At 51.6% G+C, this 19,166-nt stretch overlaps 1 protein-coding gene and 1 pseudogene across 1 annotated transcript; one reads left to right on the top strand and one right to left on the bottom strand.

Annotated features, from left to right (window-relative positions):
* Positions 1 to 3,338: 3,338 nt before the first annotated feature.
* On the top strand, positions 3,339 to 5,128 carry LOC109365520 (annotated as a pseudogene).
* An 8,230-nt stretch (positions 5,129 to 13,358) lies between these two features.
* LOC100548022 (olfactory receptor 52B2-like) lies at positions 13,359 to 14,920 on the bottom strand. Its single transcript, XM_031552103.1, has one exon. The coding sequence runs from the start codon at positions 14,896 to 14,898 to the stop codon at positions 13,939 to 13,941; it is 960 nt and encodes a 319-aa protein (XP_031407963.1). The 5' UTR covers positions 14,899 to 14,920; the 3' UTR covers positions 13,359 to 13,938.
* Positions 14,921 to 19,166: the final 4,246 nt, after the last annotated feature.

Here is a 19,166-nt window from a genome sequence, read left to right as displayed (position 1 = left end):
CCTGGGCTGCTGGTTGGCGACCTGCACACAGCAGGGGGCTGGGACTGGTGAGCACTGTGCTCCTTTGCAACCCAGGCCATTCTGTGATTCTGTGATTCTTCCATTTCTTGTTGCTGAATATGTTGTGTGAAATGAGTCAAAAGCCTAATTAAGGTCGAGGCAGATCTAATTTCCAGCTTCCTCCTCACCAGCAAGTCGTGCTATCTGCTCTGAAGTACAAATCAGGCTGCTTTGTCCCCATTCATTCCTGAGACCTTCATGGTCACTCTGCTTATTTCCTTGGTACGTTCCCTCTGCGCCGTAAGTATTTGGATCAGCTGTTTCAGTATTTTTTCAGAAAATAAATGCTACCCCAGAAGGTTTCTATTTCCTCTTCACTTTATGCTTCCCACCCTTCTGATATCGGGGTTACTTACGCTGTGCTTTCCATCTTTGTCTCTCTCCTGCTCATCCCCAGGGGTTCGCTGCCCTCGCATCCCCCCAGCCCCAACCCTTGTAACCTAAAGCCATCTGTCACCTCAACTTTTATTTCCTCCTGCTCTGACGTGATTTCTTACTTTGTTGTTGACGACAGACTATTTTAAAGTGTTACGTGTGCTCATATGATTCACCATCCAATCTGCTCCCCTAGTATTTCAGTAACACAGCGACTCTTGCATTGATCTGTCTCTAACTAAATACAAACTTCGTTCTTCCTTCCCATTCCTTTCTGCTTTACATGCGTTGCTGTGCCTTTCCGTAAGTTGCTGCTAGTTTGAACAAGCTCATACATTCATGTTTCTTTTTCTTTCATGCTAGGGATCACTGCAAGTGTGGTGATTTAGGCATGATGACTTTTAGCAGTCTTCTTGCTTATTTATTCTATTGGTAAAGTTTGGGGGAAAAAAAAAAGTTCTTTATATTCATAGAGTCACAGGATGGCCTGGGTTGCAAAGGAGCACAGTGCTCACCCAGCTCCAACCCCCTGCTGTGTGCAGGTCGCCAACCAGCAGCCCAGGCTGCCCAGAGCCACATCCAGCCTGGCCTTGGATGCCTGCAGGGATGGGGCATCCACAGCCTCCTTGGGCAACCTGTTCCACTGCCTCACCACCCTCTGCATGAAAAACTTCCTCCTCACATCCAACCCAAACCTCCCCTGGCTCACTTTCAAACCATTCCCCTTGTCCTGTCACCACCCACCCTCACAAACAGCCGTTCCCCCTCCTGTTTATCCGCTCGCTCCAAGCACTGAAGGCCACACTGAGGTCTCCTTACAGCTTCTCTTCTCCAAATAGAGAGCACTGTGGTCAGAGAGCTTATGGGAGAATGACTGATCTACAGAGGCTCCCAGCAAACACAGAATGTCATTTTTGCCTGTTTCACTGAATGGACATAAACCAGACTCCACTGAAGAGCCGCACTGATAGGGCTCTGGATAAGAGCCCAGGTCATATGTGTGGCTTTCAGTGGTGAAGAGAAAGCTCGAGGAAATATTTCAGGGTTGAATATTCTCAGAAAATTCTCCCGGGTCTGGTTGGTTTCTCCTTGCTCCATTTTGCACTGTCCATGAATCCCCCAGCTTCCCCAATCTCACATCCACCACTTCCCTTCTATGAGCTGCAAAGACTGCTCTGACCCTCTCTGAAGCTGTGTTTGGTGCTTTTAATGGCCCAGCAATTAGCAACCGAAGAGTTTGTCTTTGCTTTTCTCCACGTTACCTGCTGAGTTTGTTTCTCTCTGCACTTTGTGTCCTCCTTTTGCTTTCTTGGCGTGACAGCCTTCAACACCTCTCACCTCCCACATACCCTTATGGGCACAAGAGGGATTTGGGGAAGAGAAAACACAATAAACAGAAGAAAGGTTAAAATAAACAAAACAAATCAACAATAAATCAGTAAACCAAAGGCAGGGAAAAGGAACCATGCAAGGAGGAAGGGAGTGAGGGAGGGTTCTGCAGTCTGGAAGGGAGATGGCTGCCATAGAGGGGGTCAGCAATATCTTGAAGAAGGCATTTAGGTGTAATTGCTTGCTGTCTCTTTCAATACAAGAGCTAAGACACATTAAAATAGCAGGTGGCAAATTTAAAACCAATTACGTGAGTTGTTTTTCACTCAATAGGATTAAGCTTTGGAACATTTTGTCGGAGGGAGCTGCAAGGACCAGAACTCTGCAAGGGTTCAACTGAGCAATAGGACAAAGCTACAGGAAAAGAAAAAAAATCCGTTAAGGAATACTCAACACAAATCACCGCTCTTGGATCAGGATGTTCCAGAGCCTCGGGTCAATGGAGGCACACAGCCGTGAGCCCTCCGTGCCTGCTGTGTGCTGATTCCTGCACCAAACACCACCAGGCTGCAGGATCCATCCCCACGGAGCATCATGGAGCGTGTGACAAGGAGATGGGACACGGGGCTGGAGAGGTCAAGGGGGATGAAGGGTGGGAGACATTTGCTGTCACCTCACTGAGCACACAGGAGTGATGGAGCTCCCAGCTCAGCGGGAGCTGCTTTGCACCCGGAGGTGCTGTCCATGGGCCCCCCATCAGAAAGGCACTTGGGCCCTGTAAGGCATCGCTTAGAATGCTTTTTATGAGAGCTATTTTACAAAGAGAAGACCATGTAGACAACCTCACATTCCTCCAGGTGCCGGGAGCCCTGAGCAGTGCAGCACCAAACACTCCTCTGCTCATCCCACAGCCAAACAGACCCATCTGAGAAAAGGTTACACCGTTTGGGGTGTTTGAGTTACTCTGCAAAAACCCACTGCCATAACCAGAGCTTCAGCAAGGATCCCGCAATGCAATGGGAAGAAAGTGTGAGCAAGGCTGGGGGAGCCCAGCACACATGGCAGCAAAGACGAGGCACATATGGCATTTGTGTGCACCTGCACCACGCACAGAGCAGGCAGTGCTGGCTGGAAAGTGACTGGGGCTGATAAATGCACCCCTCTCAGTTGGACACAGCACATGGATGAGTTTAATGCCACGGGCATCCAGGAGCCACAGCTCTGCCCACCCCAGGCTTCGGCTCCCAGCATCACCCATCAGACAGCAGCAATCCTGCTAAAGCACGTGGACTGTATGTCCCAGTTACAGAAGAGTTGGAGAATACTAGATTGGAAAGGATCACTGTGATTATTTGTTCTGACATCCCCCATCGCACTCACAGAAGAATTTCATATCCAGTTCTCTTATCAAGATCATCGTGCTTTTCAGGCACCACATACGTCATGCATTTGTCTTCTCTTTACGGATATTTTATCCTACAGACATAAAAGAAAAGGGAAGAAATATCAGCAGCCTATTTATTAACCACGGCTAGGGACCTGAGCAATTTATGAAATCTACATCACTTACATACATCACTGCACAGTTGTGTTCTCTAGTCCGTGGCAGCACACGCAGTTCTTACTTCAGGGCAGAATCTCCTGGTCCATCACATGGCTGTCCAGCAGCTCCAGCTCCTGTTGTCACACATTCACCCTGATGGGCATCCCAAGTCTGGAGGCTGCTCACCTCTGGCTCTCCATTCCTCTCACATGCATTTACATTTCACCCCTTGTGGGGAACTGAGCCATTCTCTTTGCTGCAGAACCGATCCGAGCCTCCACCAGCCCACGTACCATTTCCTGCCCATGCTGGATGTCTCTGATTTAGGTCTCTCTCTGCAGTATTTTCTGGGTGAACTGCTGCTCAGGGTTACTTCATTCATTTCTTCTCCTTCTTAGAGTCCCCAGTGCTCCTGGCCATGGCTTTTGATCACTATGTGGCCGTCTGCTACCCACTCAGATACTCCTCCATCCTCCCCCTAGCCGGGACAGGCAGGACTGGGCTGGCTGCCCTCTGCAGATGTCTGCTGAGTGTGCTGCCATCACTCTTCTTGCTGAGAAGTTGCCTTTCTGCTTCTCCCAGCTGCTCTCCCACGCCTACTGTCTGCACCAGGACCTGGTCAAGCTGCTGTGTGCAGGCATTGCGTTCAGTATTATGTACACATGAGCTGTGCTCATCCTCATAGTGGTTCTAGTTCCACTGCTTATTGTTCTGTCATACATTGCGATTTGTAAGAGAGTTCTGAGCACTGATCCCAGAAGGAGCATCTCAAGGTTTTGAACAACTGCTGGTCCCATATCCTGGCAATCCTGATCCTGCACATTCCCACGGCTGGCTTGTCTGTGGTTCACTGCTTCGGCAAACACGATTCTCCCCTCATTCATGTCCTCGTGGCCAACACCTACCTGCTGCTCGGCCCCTTGCTGAACCCATCCGCTGCAACATCAAAACCAAACAGATCTGCAGGGGGGTCCTCAGGTCCTCATGGCAAGGAAGAGCCTCTCTACCACAGCACACAGAGTGCCTTCACAAACTGCTCACCACGAACTGCTGGGATGCACTCATTATGCCATGCAGTTTGTGTTTGCTGATTGATAGCACACTTCTGGGTGAAGATATAAACAACGGATATGAATACGTTGGCTATTTAACCTTAAACCAGAGTCCATACTCTTTTATCCTGTGATTTATCAGATTATTCCGTCTGCATCAAGAGATTTGTTATTTCCACTGCTCACTGAAGAAGCTCGTGCTCTAGGCAAACTTCACCAGGAGAGCTGTTTTTTTCTCTTGAAAACACATTTAGTAACACAATTTGCTCAAGTGTTTGCAACGAGTACTGTAATGAAGAACTAAACTCCAGCCTGAGAAATAATTCAGCATGTAATTAAGCCTGAGTACCTGTTCTGAAGCCATCAGAAACCAAAGAAAGCACAAGTCTTCCACATCCCTGTACTACCTGAAGGTGGGTGAAAGCAACACAATGAGTATTTGCCCACTCTTCTTTCATGGAAGCCCGACTCTGCCTTGGGGAGCTCAGCCTTCCAGGCACGCAGCTCCTAGAAGCAGCATGGAATGGCAGGAGGGCAGGAAAGCTGCGCCCACTCCTTAACCCAGCGGGGAGTTGGGCGGTATCTCTGCGGGTCTCTGGAGCACACAGACCCCCTGTTTGTCTGTACGTTACGATGGGACGAATTTGTGAGGTTCTGGATGAGGAGCTGACTCCACACATGTTTTGCTGAGCACGGTCTTCCTTTATTTATTCTCCCCCAGTACATTAAATGTGTCTGTGCAAATGGCTACGCTAAAGCTAAGTCACTCCGAATCTTAATGCCTGCTTAGATTGAGCTTCTCAAACCAAATCCCACAAGTTTTCCAAAATGTCCAAGGGCTCAGATCCCAAATCCCACAAGGAAGAATTTTTTGTTTTATCATCCAACCTAATTTTCCCCTACTGTAAGTTTTGTCCTCAGCTTCGTGTGTGTTCTTCTCCGGGCAGCCTGGGCTGCTGGTTGGCGACCTGCACACAGCAAGGGGTTGGGACTGGATGAGCGCTGTGCTCCTTTGCAACCCAGGACAATCTAGGATTCTGTGATGAGTGAGACTGTTTTTCCTGTCACCTCTTTCAGGTATTAGAATGCTGAATGAGAAGCTTCTTTTGCCTTCTATTCTCCTGTGTTTGCATGAACACAGTTCCCCCAGCCTGCCTCCCCTTGGCACAGTGGTTGCACTCTGCTGTGCTGGGCTCACGTCCCCCTGCTGCCCACCAGACCCTTTCTGAAGAGCTGCTCTCCAGACACTTGGTCTCAGGCAGCGTCAATGCAAGGGATGTTCTGCCCCAGGTGCAGGAATTTGCACTGAGGGTTTTTTCTGTGAGATTTCTCACAGCTGTTCAACCCTACACGGTGCAAAGAGCTCAGACACGACTCAGTGCCCCCTGAACCCCACCAGGGGCAGCTGATGCCCGAGCTCTTTGCATCACCCACCTGCCCAGCTCACATCTTTTCCACAGTTCACATTTCCAGGCAATGAGCTCTGAGCTGGAGCACTGTCAGACCCTGCAGGGCTCAGTGTGCCCCAGGCAGGGAGATGCTGAGGCTGGTGCGACTCCAGTATGGAGCGTGTTATTTCAGGCACCCTGTAGGCACACAGACGTGACATATGCCTTAGTCATGATGATTCACACTTGATGCAGTGTCAGAAATGAGCAAATCTTAACTCTGGAAGAAATTATTCAGTAGCATATTGCTATTCTTAATTCCTATCATAACACTGCCTAAAGAGGAATGCAACAGGCACTGTTTCAATACGTATTTGCCCACTCACTTGCACTTGAACAGAGGCAGTTGGATGTGGGCTATTGCCCAGCAGCCAGCAGAATGAAATGCTTCACCCCTGACGTCCTTTAAGCATCCCTGAAAATCTCTTGTCTAGTAGTTGGTGACCCTGCAGATAGCAGGGGGTTGAAACTGGATGATCATTATAGCCCTGTCCAACCCAGGCCATTCTATGATGCTATGATCTCCGTCAAAAATGTGAAAGCCACATCCCTGCTAATTGGTAAGAATCACCCACAAAGGGGAAACCTCACAAAGCATACCAGAAGCCTCCTCTAGTCCTTGCACGTCAGCTAAGCTGAAAGTTAATTAAAGACATCTGTCTGCTCCTCTTGCACAAGCAAAGCTGCCATCCCCTGGCATGGCCACAGCTTAACCCTTCTCAATCAGAGTGAGACGTCCTTGATCTGCTGGTGACAGCTCAGACCTCCAGCAAAGGAAGCAGTACATCTCAAGGCTTGTGAGCTGCCTTCACCCTGACCATCTTTTTGTGGGGATCTTCTTTGGAAACAAACCCAGAGACCTGAGCTCACAGCCCAAAATGCGTGGTTGGAGGCAGATTGATCCCACTGAGGTCTGTCTGTCAGGATTTTACCTGCCTTGCCCCCTTTCTAATGCCGAAGCATTTTGTGATTTGAGTTGAATTCATGTTGTGGTTCTCAGACAGAAGCATTTCTCTGTGATCCAATGCCAAAGACAGAGTGGTTTTTTTAGGAAACCAGAACACAGGGAGAATGTTCACACTGAGACAAGGGACAGGAAATATTCCCCATCTCTTTTGAGCATTTAGGCTGTTATATGACCACAGAGGACATTAAAACTCAGCAACAATAACAAAATCCGGGCCTTCAGGAGGTGAATTCTGTGCTTTCTGTGCTTTGCCCGGTGCAGGGGCTGCTAAGTTCAAGCATGTAACTGCTGCACGCTCACATCCCTTCTATTCTCCCAGGCATAATAGGTCAGGATTAGCTCAGCCAGTTGTTTGGAAACGTTTAATAAGAGCGATGAGTCAGCATCTTGGCATTTCATTTGTGTTGAAATAGCACTGGCGGGGCTGTTGCTGCCTCGCAGAGCAGAATGGCATCGCACAGCACAGCTGTCCCCGCCAGGACCAGCAGGTAAGGCTGTAGGCTCCCCTGGGCTCAGGAAGGAACAGCCCATGGGTTCCATTTCCTGCAGTGGCCCAACAACAGAGCAGGAGCTGCTCCACACTGGGACCATCCCTGATGCTTGGTGTTGAAACCAAGGGCCGGATCTTGCATCCAAGGCCAGGCTGGATGGGGCCCTGGGCATCCTGGGCTGGTATGAAATGTGGAGGTTGGTGGCCGTGCCTGCGGCGCAGGGGTTGGAGTTTTATGATCCTTGAGGTCCCTTCCAATCCGAGCCATTCAATGATTCTGTGATTCTGTGATTCTGAGGTGGTGCGCCCTGTCCTGGTAGCCCTTCTCTGCTGAAGGAAATGGTGTTTGTGGCTCATTCCCAGTAAAACTGCTTTCCCATGCAACCTCGTGGTGCCGTACAGCCTGCACCAGCCCTGCTCATGTACACAGCCCATTTGCAAAGCACCCTTTGCTTTTCCTGTAGGCTGCCAGTGACCTGTGAAGGATATATGGAGAGAAATCTGCACATGTGCTCTAGTTACTGCAGTATCTGTAGGGTGAGTTTGCACTCTGTCCGTGCTGCTGCAGGAGCTCACAATCTCACAACATGGCAGGTACCCAAGGGAGAGGATGCCAAAATCAACATGTGCTCTGAGAACAGATCCAGGGTGTGGATTTATTTGCGGTGAAACTTGGATCTCCAGGAGCTCCCGTCAGACCACAGCATCCACTCTGGCTGCAAGGCTGTGCTGTGCACATCAGCCAGGATTCCTCTCCTGCACAGTGACTGTAGCAGTCAGTCCACCGTAGAGACAAAGACCCCCATTTTCCATCACTTTCAATTACGGCTCTCAGCAGCAATTAGGAGCACTCCAACTGCGAGATGAATTTTGCTTTGTTTTTGAAGTTTACAACTGGGACACTTTAAAGAAGAAATGGTTTTACTTCTATCAGGAATGCATATACCCAGGCAAAAACGCAGTGGGTGCCTTGCTGTCGTTCCTCAGGAAGGGTTTGTTGGAAACGTAGAAGCATTAAGGTTGGAAAAGATCCCATGATCATCAAATCCAACTGCCCACCTACCACCGTACTGCCCACTGAACCACGTCCCTCAGTGTCACATCTCCATGTTTCTGAACACCTCCAGGGATGGTGACTCCACCAGCTCCCTGAGCAGCCTGCTTGGGACATGTTCCAGTCACTTCCCTGCTCCTCCTGGCATCATCATTTCTGACACGAGCCAGGATGCCATTGGCCTCCTTGGCCACCTGGGCTCATGTTCAGGCAAGCATCGACCAACACCCCCAGGTCCATTTCCTCTACACAGTCACTCTGCCCCACAGCTGTAGCATTGCAAGGAGTTGTTGTGGCCCAAGTGCAGGACCTGGCACTTGGTCTTGTTAAAGCTCATGCCATTGAATCTACCCAGCCCTCCTTCAGCTCCTCAATGTTCTCGGGGTCAGCTGCAGGGCAGCCAGGCAAACCCAACTGGCTTCTGCAGACAGAGAAAGCCAGTGCAGATGTGTAGTTTGGGCACAGATTGCCCCATGCAAGACTTCCCCATTCAAGGCTTTAGGAGGAGGCCATGCTCCAGTGTCCTAACACCTCCCTACTCTTCAGAGCCACAATACTGGATTATTTTCGTGGCCACCATGCTAGGAAATGACCGCCAAGATCGACAAGTCCAACCATCAACACGACCTACCAAATCCCATCACTGAACTATAGAATCGGGGAGTCACAGGAACATAAAGGCTGGAAAAGCCCTCTGAGATCCCCAAGTCCCATCCCCACCCACCCCCACCATGCCCACTAACCATGTCCTCAGTGCCACATCTCCATGGTTCTTCAGCACCTGCAGTGATGGGGGCCCACCAGTGCCCCTCGCAGCCCATCTCCGCGCTGATTCCCTGCTCCCAGGACACTCTGGTGTCTGACTGGCCCACAGACTTCTCTTGGTCTTTAGACTCAGCCATTAGACAGCAGCATTATCCATATATCACAGGGATCATTTGTTTCTAATGTGCATTTTAGCACTGCTTTATGGCCCTGGATACTGAGAGATGTGAAACGCTACAGCTGCCCTACATCAAATCAATGTAAACACAATGAGAATGAGACAGGAGAAGATGAATGTGAGCAGTACATGATAAAACAATATTTCCTGTATGATCTCTGAAGCCAAAACCTAATTGTGAATTTATTTTTATTGCATTACCTGAGAGGCCACACTTAAAAACTCAGAGCAGCCCTACCCAGGAAATTGATATCTGTTGTGTACCACTTTCTCCTACACAGGGGAATGGATTTCTCATTCTGTTGCCTTCACATGATGCTGCAATGCCAGCTTTTACATCTTACCTTCACACAGTGTAAATAAAACATGTTCAGGAAGAGAAAAAAAAGAAAAGGGTATGGTTACTTTGCCAGTAGATCCACGTAGTGTAGAACTGAAGGCAAAGTTAGCTTTTCATTTCGCAGATCAGAATTTAATCACTTGTCAAAACAGAAATTAAAATAGTTTGACATAAATCTTGTTTGGATTTCTCTGCCTGAAAACAAGCAGCCTGGAGACATTGTTCAGAGGAACCAAAAATGTTTTCTTCCACTTGCAATGATAAGAAATGTCAGCGTGGAGCATAACGTAGACAAGAGAGCACCTTCTGCAAAGGCAGTGATTTCAGCATTTCTTCCTCAGTCATTTAAGTCATTTAACGTGACATTTGCCCAAGGAGGCTGTGGATGCCCCATCCCTGCAGGCACCCAAGGCCAGGCTGGATGTGGCTCTGGGCAGCCTGGGCTGCTGGTTGCACACAGCAGGGGGTTGGAAGTGGCTGAGCACTGTGCTCCTTTGCAACCCAGGACATTCTATCATTCTATGATTAAGGACACTTGGATCAACTTCCTGTGATTCCTACAGATGGCAGAGGGGTGAACACTGCACACAGACAGGTTCTTTCCATGCACCCTCTGTGGATTCACACCCATCATCCATGGCCCCTAGTGATGAGCAAAGCGATTGTTGCTTTGCACTTGGCATGCACAGCATCCCACTTCCCTGAAACAGCAGGGAAAACCATCCCTGGTGCCTCAGAGACACTCATTCCCCAGCATCAGCTTCTGCTGACCACAGCCCATAGAAATAAAGCAGTGCTTTGCACGTGCCATACATCTAAACCACGAGGTGGTTTGTGCAGTGCTGATGCCACCATTCCAACCACAGCCACGAGCAGACAGCCCGTCGAACTTCCCCACCCAGCTCCTGGTAATTAAATGGTATACAGCGATCTTGTTTGTAACTAATATGTCCATCATTCTTTATGTCAAGAACTGGAAAAACTAAGAACTAAATGCCCTGGATGTGGCATCGAGTCCTGAAAAATGCAGTGCACAGAATTCCTGTTCCATATGGCACTTCAGGAGCCTTCAGGACCTTTCCGGTGCCCTTTAGCACAAGGCAAACTGGTCAGCCTCAAGGTTATACCTGATATTGTGCAGCTGAGATTGTGAGCACGGAGGCAAAGACTTGGGCCCAGAAGCAGAGACATGAATCAAATTTCTCTCTTGCTTGCATACAAAGCAGCAGGCACCTCATTGAAAAGCAGACATGTCCAAACATGGCAAGCTGAGTGCTTCTGAAGCAAGCTAACGCTGCAGATAGACGCTGCCTTGTGCATTCTGCACAGTCAGGAGGGGTTCTTTTGCAGTGGGTTAATCCACACACATAGCAGCCAAGTTCCCCTCTCTGCAGGCAGGTCTGTGCCCACGGACCAGCAGAACTTCACTCTCCAGCCTGAATGCAGTTGGTTCAATCAGCACATCTCTTATAAACTTTGTTGGTTTTCTGGTCATGTTTCAGCTTAAGCCTTGCGCAGTACTGCAGGATTCTGACTCCTGTATCCCTTGTTTGGCCTTGTTCCCTGTGTGCCCACCTCACTTTACCCAGTACGCTGAGCATTTTGCCTCTCTCTTGCTAAATCCCATCATTTCCACAATGAAACAATGGCAAGTCTTAGGGAATTCATCAGCATAAAATCCCAAGACTAACACCTGGGCTGTGCAGATGGGGTGTGATGGGAGTGGTTGTGGTCATACAATCATAGAAAGATAGAATGGCCTGGGTTGCAAAGGAGCACAGTGCTCACCCAGCTCCAACCCCCTGCTGTGTGCAGGTCGCCAACCAGCAGCCCAGGCTGCCCAGAGCCACATCCAGCCTGGCCTTGGATGCCTGCAGGGATGGGGCATCCACAGCCTCCTTGGGCAACCTGTTCCACTGCCTCACCACCCTCTGCATGAAAAACTTCCTTCCCAAACGGTGCCCAGAGAAGGGACATGGGATTCTCAGTGCCCCTATGAGCCCAGGAGACCACGGGAGGTTGATGGGACTGTGGTGTTCAAAGCACCTCACTGAGCTGAGCGCCAGCAGAGCCTTCTGGCATGGAATTACAGAATGGTTGGAGTGGGAAAGGACCCTTCCAGGCCATCGGGTCCCACGCCCTGCAATGCACGGACACCCACAGCTCCATCAGTGCTCTCAGCTCCTTCCCCTGCCCTCGGGTGTCTGCAGGGATGGGGCACCACCACCTCTGTGGCACCCGGTGCAGTGCCTCGCTCAGTTAAGGCACAGCCTTCAATTTCAACTGAGTGTTTGTTCTGCAGAGCCTGTTTGGGTGGTGGTGCAGCCCGGAGGCAGCGCTGCAGGTCCCTCAGTGGCATTAAAGTGTTTTCCTGCTCAGCGAGGTGCTGCTGATTCAGTTCTGCGGGAGAACTGCTGCACAGGAGCAATGCTCGGGGCAGGATGCCCACTCCTAAACCAAACCTACTGCGAAACATCAGCACAGAGCTGAAAGATGCACACGGGGAAATTCCTGTGCTTTGCACAAGGATGAGAGAGATGCAGATTTGGGAAGATAAACTGAACCCAAATTAGTGCTTTGACCTGATGTAAATTAAATGCTGGAAACCGACGCCGAATTGAGATCAGTTTCTTATCTCAGCACTGTTCTGTGATGGGTGGTTTCTGGCCAAAGGAAAGGCACTGTCCCTGCATTATGAGCTGTGGGAGCTCTGTGTGCTGCCAGCTCTGCTCTCCTTGGAGCTCTGTGCCCGCGCTGGGTTCATCCTCAGCACTTCTGGAAGGAGAGAGATGTGATCCATTTCAGAATGCAGACGGTTTCTTTCTGAATTATTTGTTGAAACTTGGGATGCACAGCCAGGAGCGCCAGGATCCGCACAAGTAAAAGATATGAAGTGCTACAACAGCCATCAGGGGCAGCATTCATTACAAGCTTAAGGCAGAGCAGCTGCTGCACTGAGATGGGCTCTCAGGGGCTGTTTGCATTCTGTCCGTGCTGCTGCGGAAGCTTAGAATGGCATCGTATCATTTTGGGTGATTTTGGATATCGCTGCAGGAACTCGAAGGGAACGGGGTAATCTAATGACAAAAGAGCTGACAGGAATGTGATCAGCCCTACAGCTGCTGCTCTGAAATGCTTTGGGCGGCTCCAGACATCCTCCAACCTCTGCCCACTGCTGCAGTTCTGCTCTGGGAGCATCCTGCTCTGCTCCCTGCAGCTGCTCTTGCAAAGAGTGCCCAAGTGCTTTTGAAGCCCTTGGCTTTGCACTCCAGGAAAACAGCCGCTCTGAGCAAGAATTTCCTTAGGACCCGGTACCGGTTTGACTCAGTGCTCAGTTAGTCCCTGCTTCCCAGGTGCCAGAGCTCTCAGAAGTGTGTGACTGCGCTGCTATCGGCTCCTGAAATGGAGGACCTCAGGCCCACAGAGATGTACGTTGTTCCTCCAAATGAGTTGAAACTGCCTTTCCCAATCCAATTCCAGGCTGGATGTGGCTCTGGGCAGCCTGGGCTGCTGGTTGGCGACCTGCACACAGCAGGGGGTTGGAGCTGGGTGAGCGCTGTGCTCCTTTGCAACCCAGCCCATTCTGTGATTCTGTGGTTCTATGAAAAGAGCACTAAGATCATCAAATCCAACTGCCAACCCAACTCTTTTTGGAACTCTCTTTTTCACCCAGCTGTTCACTTAAAGCACAGACAGATGTTATGTAGTTAAGGAATAAAGAGACTCCAGGCGTGCTAATCTGCAACACTTGGTTTTATTTCTGTTATTCCTTCTAGAGACTTTTCTAGTTCAGTGACTTTTTAATAAAGAAGCGGTTCCTGCAGTGAGCTCCATTGTGTGTCTGTGATTAGAGAAGGTTTATTACTTGCCTTGTCCCCTGACTCCAGCACAGACGCCGAGATCTCCATCACACCACAGTGGAATCCTCACTGCGGGTCCCATGGGTGGCACTGCTGGGGTGGGTCCTCCCCTCCGTGGGCACCCTCTTTCTGCAGCCAACCAGAGGGCCTGGCATTTGGCTTCTGGTTACACAGAATTACAGAATCTGAATTACAGAACTGAGGTTGAAGAAGACCTCCAAGATCTCCAAACCCAGCCCCAACCCATGCCCACCATGCCCACTGACCGCAACCCTCAGTGCCACGTCTGCTCTTTTCTTGACATCTTCAGATGGGGGGACATCTTCAGGGACATCTTAACAGACCGCTGGGGAATTCAGGGTGGGGATGTGGGGTGTCCTGTGTGTGGGGCTGCAGATTTCCTCACGGTGCCCAAAATGGTTCTAGGGGAGATCTGGGCTCTTGGAGCCCCACCGAGGCATTCCTTACACGTGGCTCTCATTCCCGCAGCAGATGCGTGGTGGGGCGGAGGAGCATCTTCACCACCTTCTCTCTTATCAGCCGTGTCCGCACGCCGTACACGATGGGGTTCAGCAAGGGGGGGAAGAGCACGTAGAGGTTGGCCAGCAGGATGTGGACGTGGCGTGGGATTTCCCCCCCAAAGCGGTGCGTTAACACGGTGAAAAAGGCAGGAATATAGAAAAGGAATATAACACAGACGTGGGAGATGCAGGTGTTAAAAGCCCCGGAGCGGGCTGTCCTGGATGGGAGTCTGAATACTGCCAGGAGAATCAGGACGTAGGAGGCAGCAATGAGGGCGACATCCAGCACGACGGCTGCGAAGGGCACGGCGAGGCCGTAGAGGATGTTGGCGGAGATGTCGGCGCAGGCCAGGCGGGCGATGCCCATGTGCTCACAGTAGGTGTGCGGGACCACGCTGTGCCCGCAGAACGGCAGCCGCCGCAGCAGGAACACACAGGGGAAGATGATGCAGAAGCTGCGCAGCGCGGCCCCCAGCCCCGCTTTGATGATGGCCGTGGGGGTCAGCACGGCCGCGTAGCGCAGCGGGTGGCAGATGGCCACGAAGCGGTCGAAGGCCATGGCCAGCAGGACGGCGGACTCCATTGAGAAGCTGAAGTGCAGGAAGAACATCTGCGTCAGGCAGGCACCGAAGGAGATCTCCCCAGCCTGGAACCAGAAGATGGCCAGCATCTTGGGCACGGTGGTGGTGGACAGCATCACGTCGGCGGCAGCCAGCATGCACAGGAGGAGGTACATGGGCTGATGGAGGCTCTGCTCTGCCCTCACGACCAGCAGCAGGATGCCGTTCCCCAGCAGGGCAGCCAGGTACATGGAGCAGAAGGGGATGGACAGCCACACATGCAGCTCCTCCATGCCCGGGATGCCAACCAGCACAAATGTTGCTGGGATCGAGCTGGTAAGGTTGGATGGTGGCATGAGGCGCACCTGATAGCAACGACAGAAAGCAGTGCAGAATGGCATTTCATAGAATGGTTTGTGTTGGAAGGGAGCTCTGAAGGTGATAGGATCTTAGAATCATTAGGACTGGAAAAGACCACTAAGATGGTCTCGTCCAGCCCCAACCCATCCCTGCACGTCCACTAAGCATGTCCCTCAGTGCCACATCTCCATGGTTCTTAAGCACCTCCAGGGACAGCAACTCTGCCACCTCTCTTGGTCATTTGTCCAACAGCCCCATTCAACCTGACCTTGGGTGTCTCCAGGGACGGGACCCCCACCACCTCCCTGGGCAACCCGTGCAGTGCCTCACCAGCCTTAGTGTAAAAAACTTCTTCCTTATATCCAATCAATTCTCTCTCTTTTTTCTGAAACCATTTCCCCTTGTCCTGTCACACAGACCCTGCTCAGACACATCTGCCATGCCCGAGGTCTTCCCCCGCTACCAAACACCACCATCACCTCTGAGCTGTGAACATCATGGCCATGGGCACCATCCCCAGTTCAGAAGTCCCCTGGGCTGCAGTGCATTGCAGCAGGCACTTACATGTTCCTGCTCCTACTATGCGCCAATGGCAGCGTCCAAATTCTCCCTTTTTTAACATGATATAATGCATTTTTTTCACCAAGTACTTCCATGTAGACTAGAGCGAATAGAAACGGAACCAACCCACACTGCACAAATACCTGACACTGATGTACTGCCTGCCTGGAGCAGAGGGAAGAGGTCAGACAACAACAGGAGAGGAAGCCCAGGTGGCAGCAGGGCTGCACAAATGTTCTCAGACATCAGCACCTGCAGAGGGGACAAGTGGGATTTCAATTTCCTGGGCTCACATGAGGTTTCCTGGGTTCACATGAGGCACAATCAGCTCTTGGCCTGAAGCAGCTGCCCCTTCTTCATCCTCACCTCCAGATCTCTCCTTCTCTTTCCTTTCGGCCGTTGGGGCTGAAGAGCCCCCAGTTTGGTTTGCTCTGCACCTCATGGGCAGAGTGGAATTAAAATGTAATGAGGAACTGGAAAGACCTTTGGGGCAGGGGAAGAGCAGCGCTGCCCTGCTCAGGTTCAGAGGAGGCAGAGTCAGACCCAGACTCACAAATTATGGCTGGATTACTCTTTTCCAGCAGCTTCTGCAATAGCAGTCAGCTCTGAAATACCCAAACTCCAAATTGGAATTGGTCCTAATGCAGCTGAGAGGAGGAAGTGTGGTGCTTAAAAACAAACCTGTGGGGTTGCTGTGCTCCAAAATATTGGCTCCAAGTATGAGAAAGCAACTGCATTTTTTGAGCTGGAGATGATTCCTCAGGGAGACAGCTTCTGGTCTAAAGGGAAATCCAAGGAGCTGTTGTGTAAGAACAAAACATCAGTGGGTGGTTTTACAGAAACACTGAAGGTAATAATCGTCTAATAATGTAAATGAATGAGCACAATTCCATATAAATATTGCATGAAGTAAAAAGAGATGTGACGCACGGGAACACGTTGCCCAAGGAGGCTGTGGATGCCCCATCCCTGCAGGCATTCAAGGCCAGGCTGGATGTGGCTCTGGGCAGCCTGGGCTGCTGGTTGGTGACCTGCACACAGCAGGGTGTTGGAGCTGGTCATCATTGTGGTCTTTCCAACCCAGGCCATGCTATGATTCTATGATTCTATGATATTAACAGACCTAAAATGCTACTGATTGTAACAGCAGATCCACGGGTGCAGTTACACCCGAAGCAGAGCTCCTCCTGCCAGCACTGCGCCTCGGGGGGGCATCGCAGTGCAGCCCCTCCTGCTCCAGTCGCTGCCCTGCACCTCACGGACACAGGCACAGCAGTAAGGAAGCCGTTTTCTGCTGTCCTCTGGAACTTTTTCCTCCTAAAATCTGTGTCAGAGCTGCAGGCAATGCGCGGTGTGCAGCACAGCAGCTGTGCTGAGGATGCTGTCCCGGGTTCAGCCGGGACGGAGCTGGCTTTCCTCATGCGATGCTGCATTTTGGCTGCAGGAAACAAACCCAGACAGTCATACACCGACATTTCAGTTGGTGCTGCACAGAGCCGAAGATGTGTCAGCCTCTCACACTGCTCTGCCAGCGAGGGGCTGGGGGGCACGGGGAGCGGGGAGAGGGCAGAGGGCAGAGCCGGGACCCAAAGTGCGATGAGCTGAGCAACAAAAGCGGGGAGTGCCGGGGGCTGCATCTGCTGGGGGACCGCTGGGCATCGCTCAGCAGATGGTGACTTATTCTCGTTTTTCCATTACTTCTTCCCCTTTCTTATCCAACTGCCCTCACCTCCGGGTTCTCGCACTTTTACCTTATTGTGATTCTCCCGCACCGCACGCGGAGCAACGAGCGGAGCAGCGGCACCGCGGAGCTCCCCGTCCGGACACGGAGCTCCGCGGGGCCGGAAGGGTTCGCTGCTGCCTTTCTGTCTCGAGAACGGAACCGAAGGAAGCGTTTCCCAGTACCGAAGGGATGCGCGGGGTCGGGGATGCTCTGCGCGCGTCCCCCGCACCCGTCTCGCTCAGTTCCTGCTGCCCGGAACGCAGCTTCCAGCTAAAAGCGGAGAGGGAAGGAGGCGGTTTCGCATGGGATACGGCACCTCCGCGTCCCTGCGATCCCCGGGGCTCCGATCCGGGCCGGGCTGCGGTGCAGCTCTTATACCCGCACCGTGCTCACCGCCCTTCCCCAGGGCTCCCCAGTGCCGCGGGGATCCCACAGGAGGGGCTGCTTCACTTCATCCGAAGGGCCGAGCAGGAAACCAGAGATACAGAGTGGGCACAGATGATGACAAGACAAGACTTAATGCTTGTTTAGCAGTCTGCTGTTTGCGTGGGCGCATGATGCTCCCGGAGATTATCACAATAAAGCAATGTGGAGAAGCTCCCCATGGCCATGAGAGAGAATCCTGGGTGGGATGAGGCCTCCGGGGGGAGGGGGAAGAGCTGCAGAGCTGTCCTCAAAAGTTGATGGGACACCGCTGCCCTGGGTGACTTCCCCTGCAGCCCCCCACCATGGCTGCTTTCTGCACATCATCAACGTCCCAGGACCAGAGATGGTGCCTCATCCCTGGAGACACCAAGGTGAAGGGACAGGGCTCTGAGCAGCTGATGGAGATCATAGAATCCTAGAATGGCCTGGGTTGCAAAGGAGCACAGTGTTCAGCCACTTCCAACCCCCTGCTGTGTGCAACCAGCAGCCCAGGCTGCCCAGAGCCACATCCAGCCTGGCCTTGGATGCCTGCAGGGATGGGGCATCCACAGCCTCCTTGGGCAACCTGTTCCAGTGCCAGTGTGGATGGACCACATCCCTGTGGCTGAGGCTGGTATTGTGAGGGAAGGCCCAAAGCCAACAGTAGATGGAGGACAGCTCATCAGTTCCTGCCAGGGATGCTGCTGAGGGGAGCTGGCCTTATCACAGCTGCTCACATGGGGAGTGGGGTCTGCTGCCAAGACAAATGCGTTCAGCCTCAGCCTAACAGGCACCCAGCACATCAATCACCCTGCACCAATCCTCCTAATGCCTCTGGAAAGAGAGAAAGCAGACGTGCAAAATTGTGAGGAGGGACAAAACAGAGGAAGGATGAATTTGTCCATTCAAAGGCCCTCAGAATGACAGAGAGGAAGAGGAGGTGGGAGAAATGGATTGAAACCTCCCTTGGAATGTGCTGTAAGAGGAGGATGCTGGGAGAGAAAACATTTGCAAAAGAAAGGAGTGGGAAACCTGGAGTGGGAGGATGGAGGCTCACAGCATTTGTGCCAGAAGGGAAGGGCAGGAACAGGAGGGGAGGATGTGATGGGAATGGGCAAAGTTGGGAGGGGGCACAGGGAGGGGTCTGAGCTGATCCCTGTGGCTGGGAGAAGGGAAGCAGATCTGGGAGGGCACAGCAATGACTGCTCCTTCTGCCTGAGGCCATGGGTTCGGGTCTGCATCACTAAATCGTGAAGCCATAAATGTCCCCATCATTTATCATGGTTTGTGTTATAGAGGCTCTGAAAAGCATTGTGGCATTACTCCATCCACAGCCTCACACACACAGCGAAGCAAAGGGGGAATTATAGAAACCTGTGCAACAATGGCTGGGTTAAACCCGACTGTGAATGCACTGGGGATAAAAATGTCGAAGTGCCAAATGGGCTCTTGGAGTCTTGGAGTCCAAATGGGAGCCAAGCCCCCTCACCATCCTGTCTGCAGCATCTCCAGACCTCCGTTCTTAACCTGCTAAAAGGTGCTTTTTCCTTCTCTGGTGGCTTTGCTGTCATGTTT

Source organism: Meleagris gallopavo, chromosome 1 (assembly GCF_000146605.3).
Source record: "Meleagris gallopavo isolate NT-WF06-2002-E0010 breed Aviagen turkey brand Nicholas breeding stock chromosome 1, Turkey_5.1, whole genome shotgun sequence".
Lineage (NCBI taxonomy): Eukaryota > Metazoa > Chordata > Aves > Galliformes > Phasianidae > Meleagris > Meleagris gallopavo.
The sequence above is the reverse complement of the archived record's forward strand: the minus strand, read 5'-3'. Positions and strand labels throughout refer to the sequence as shown.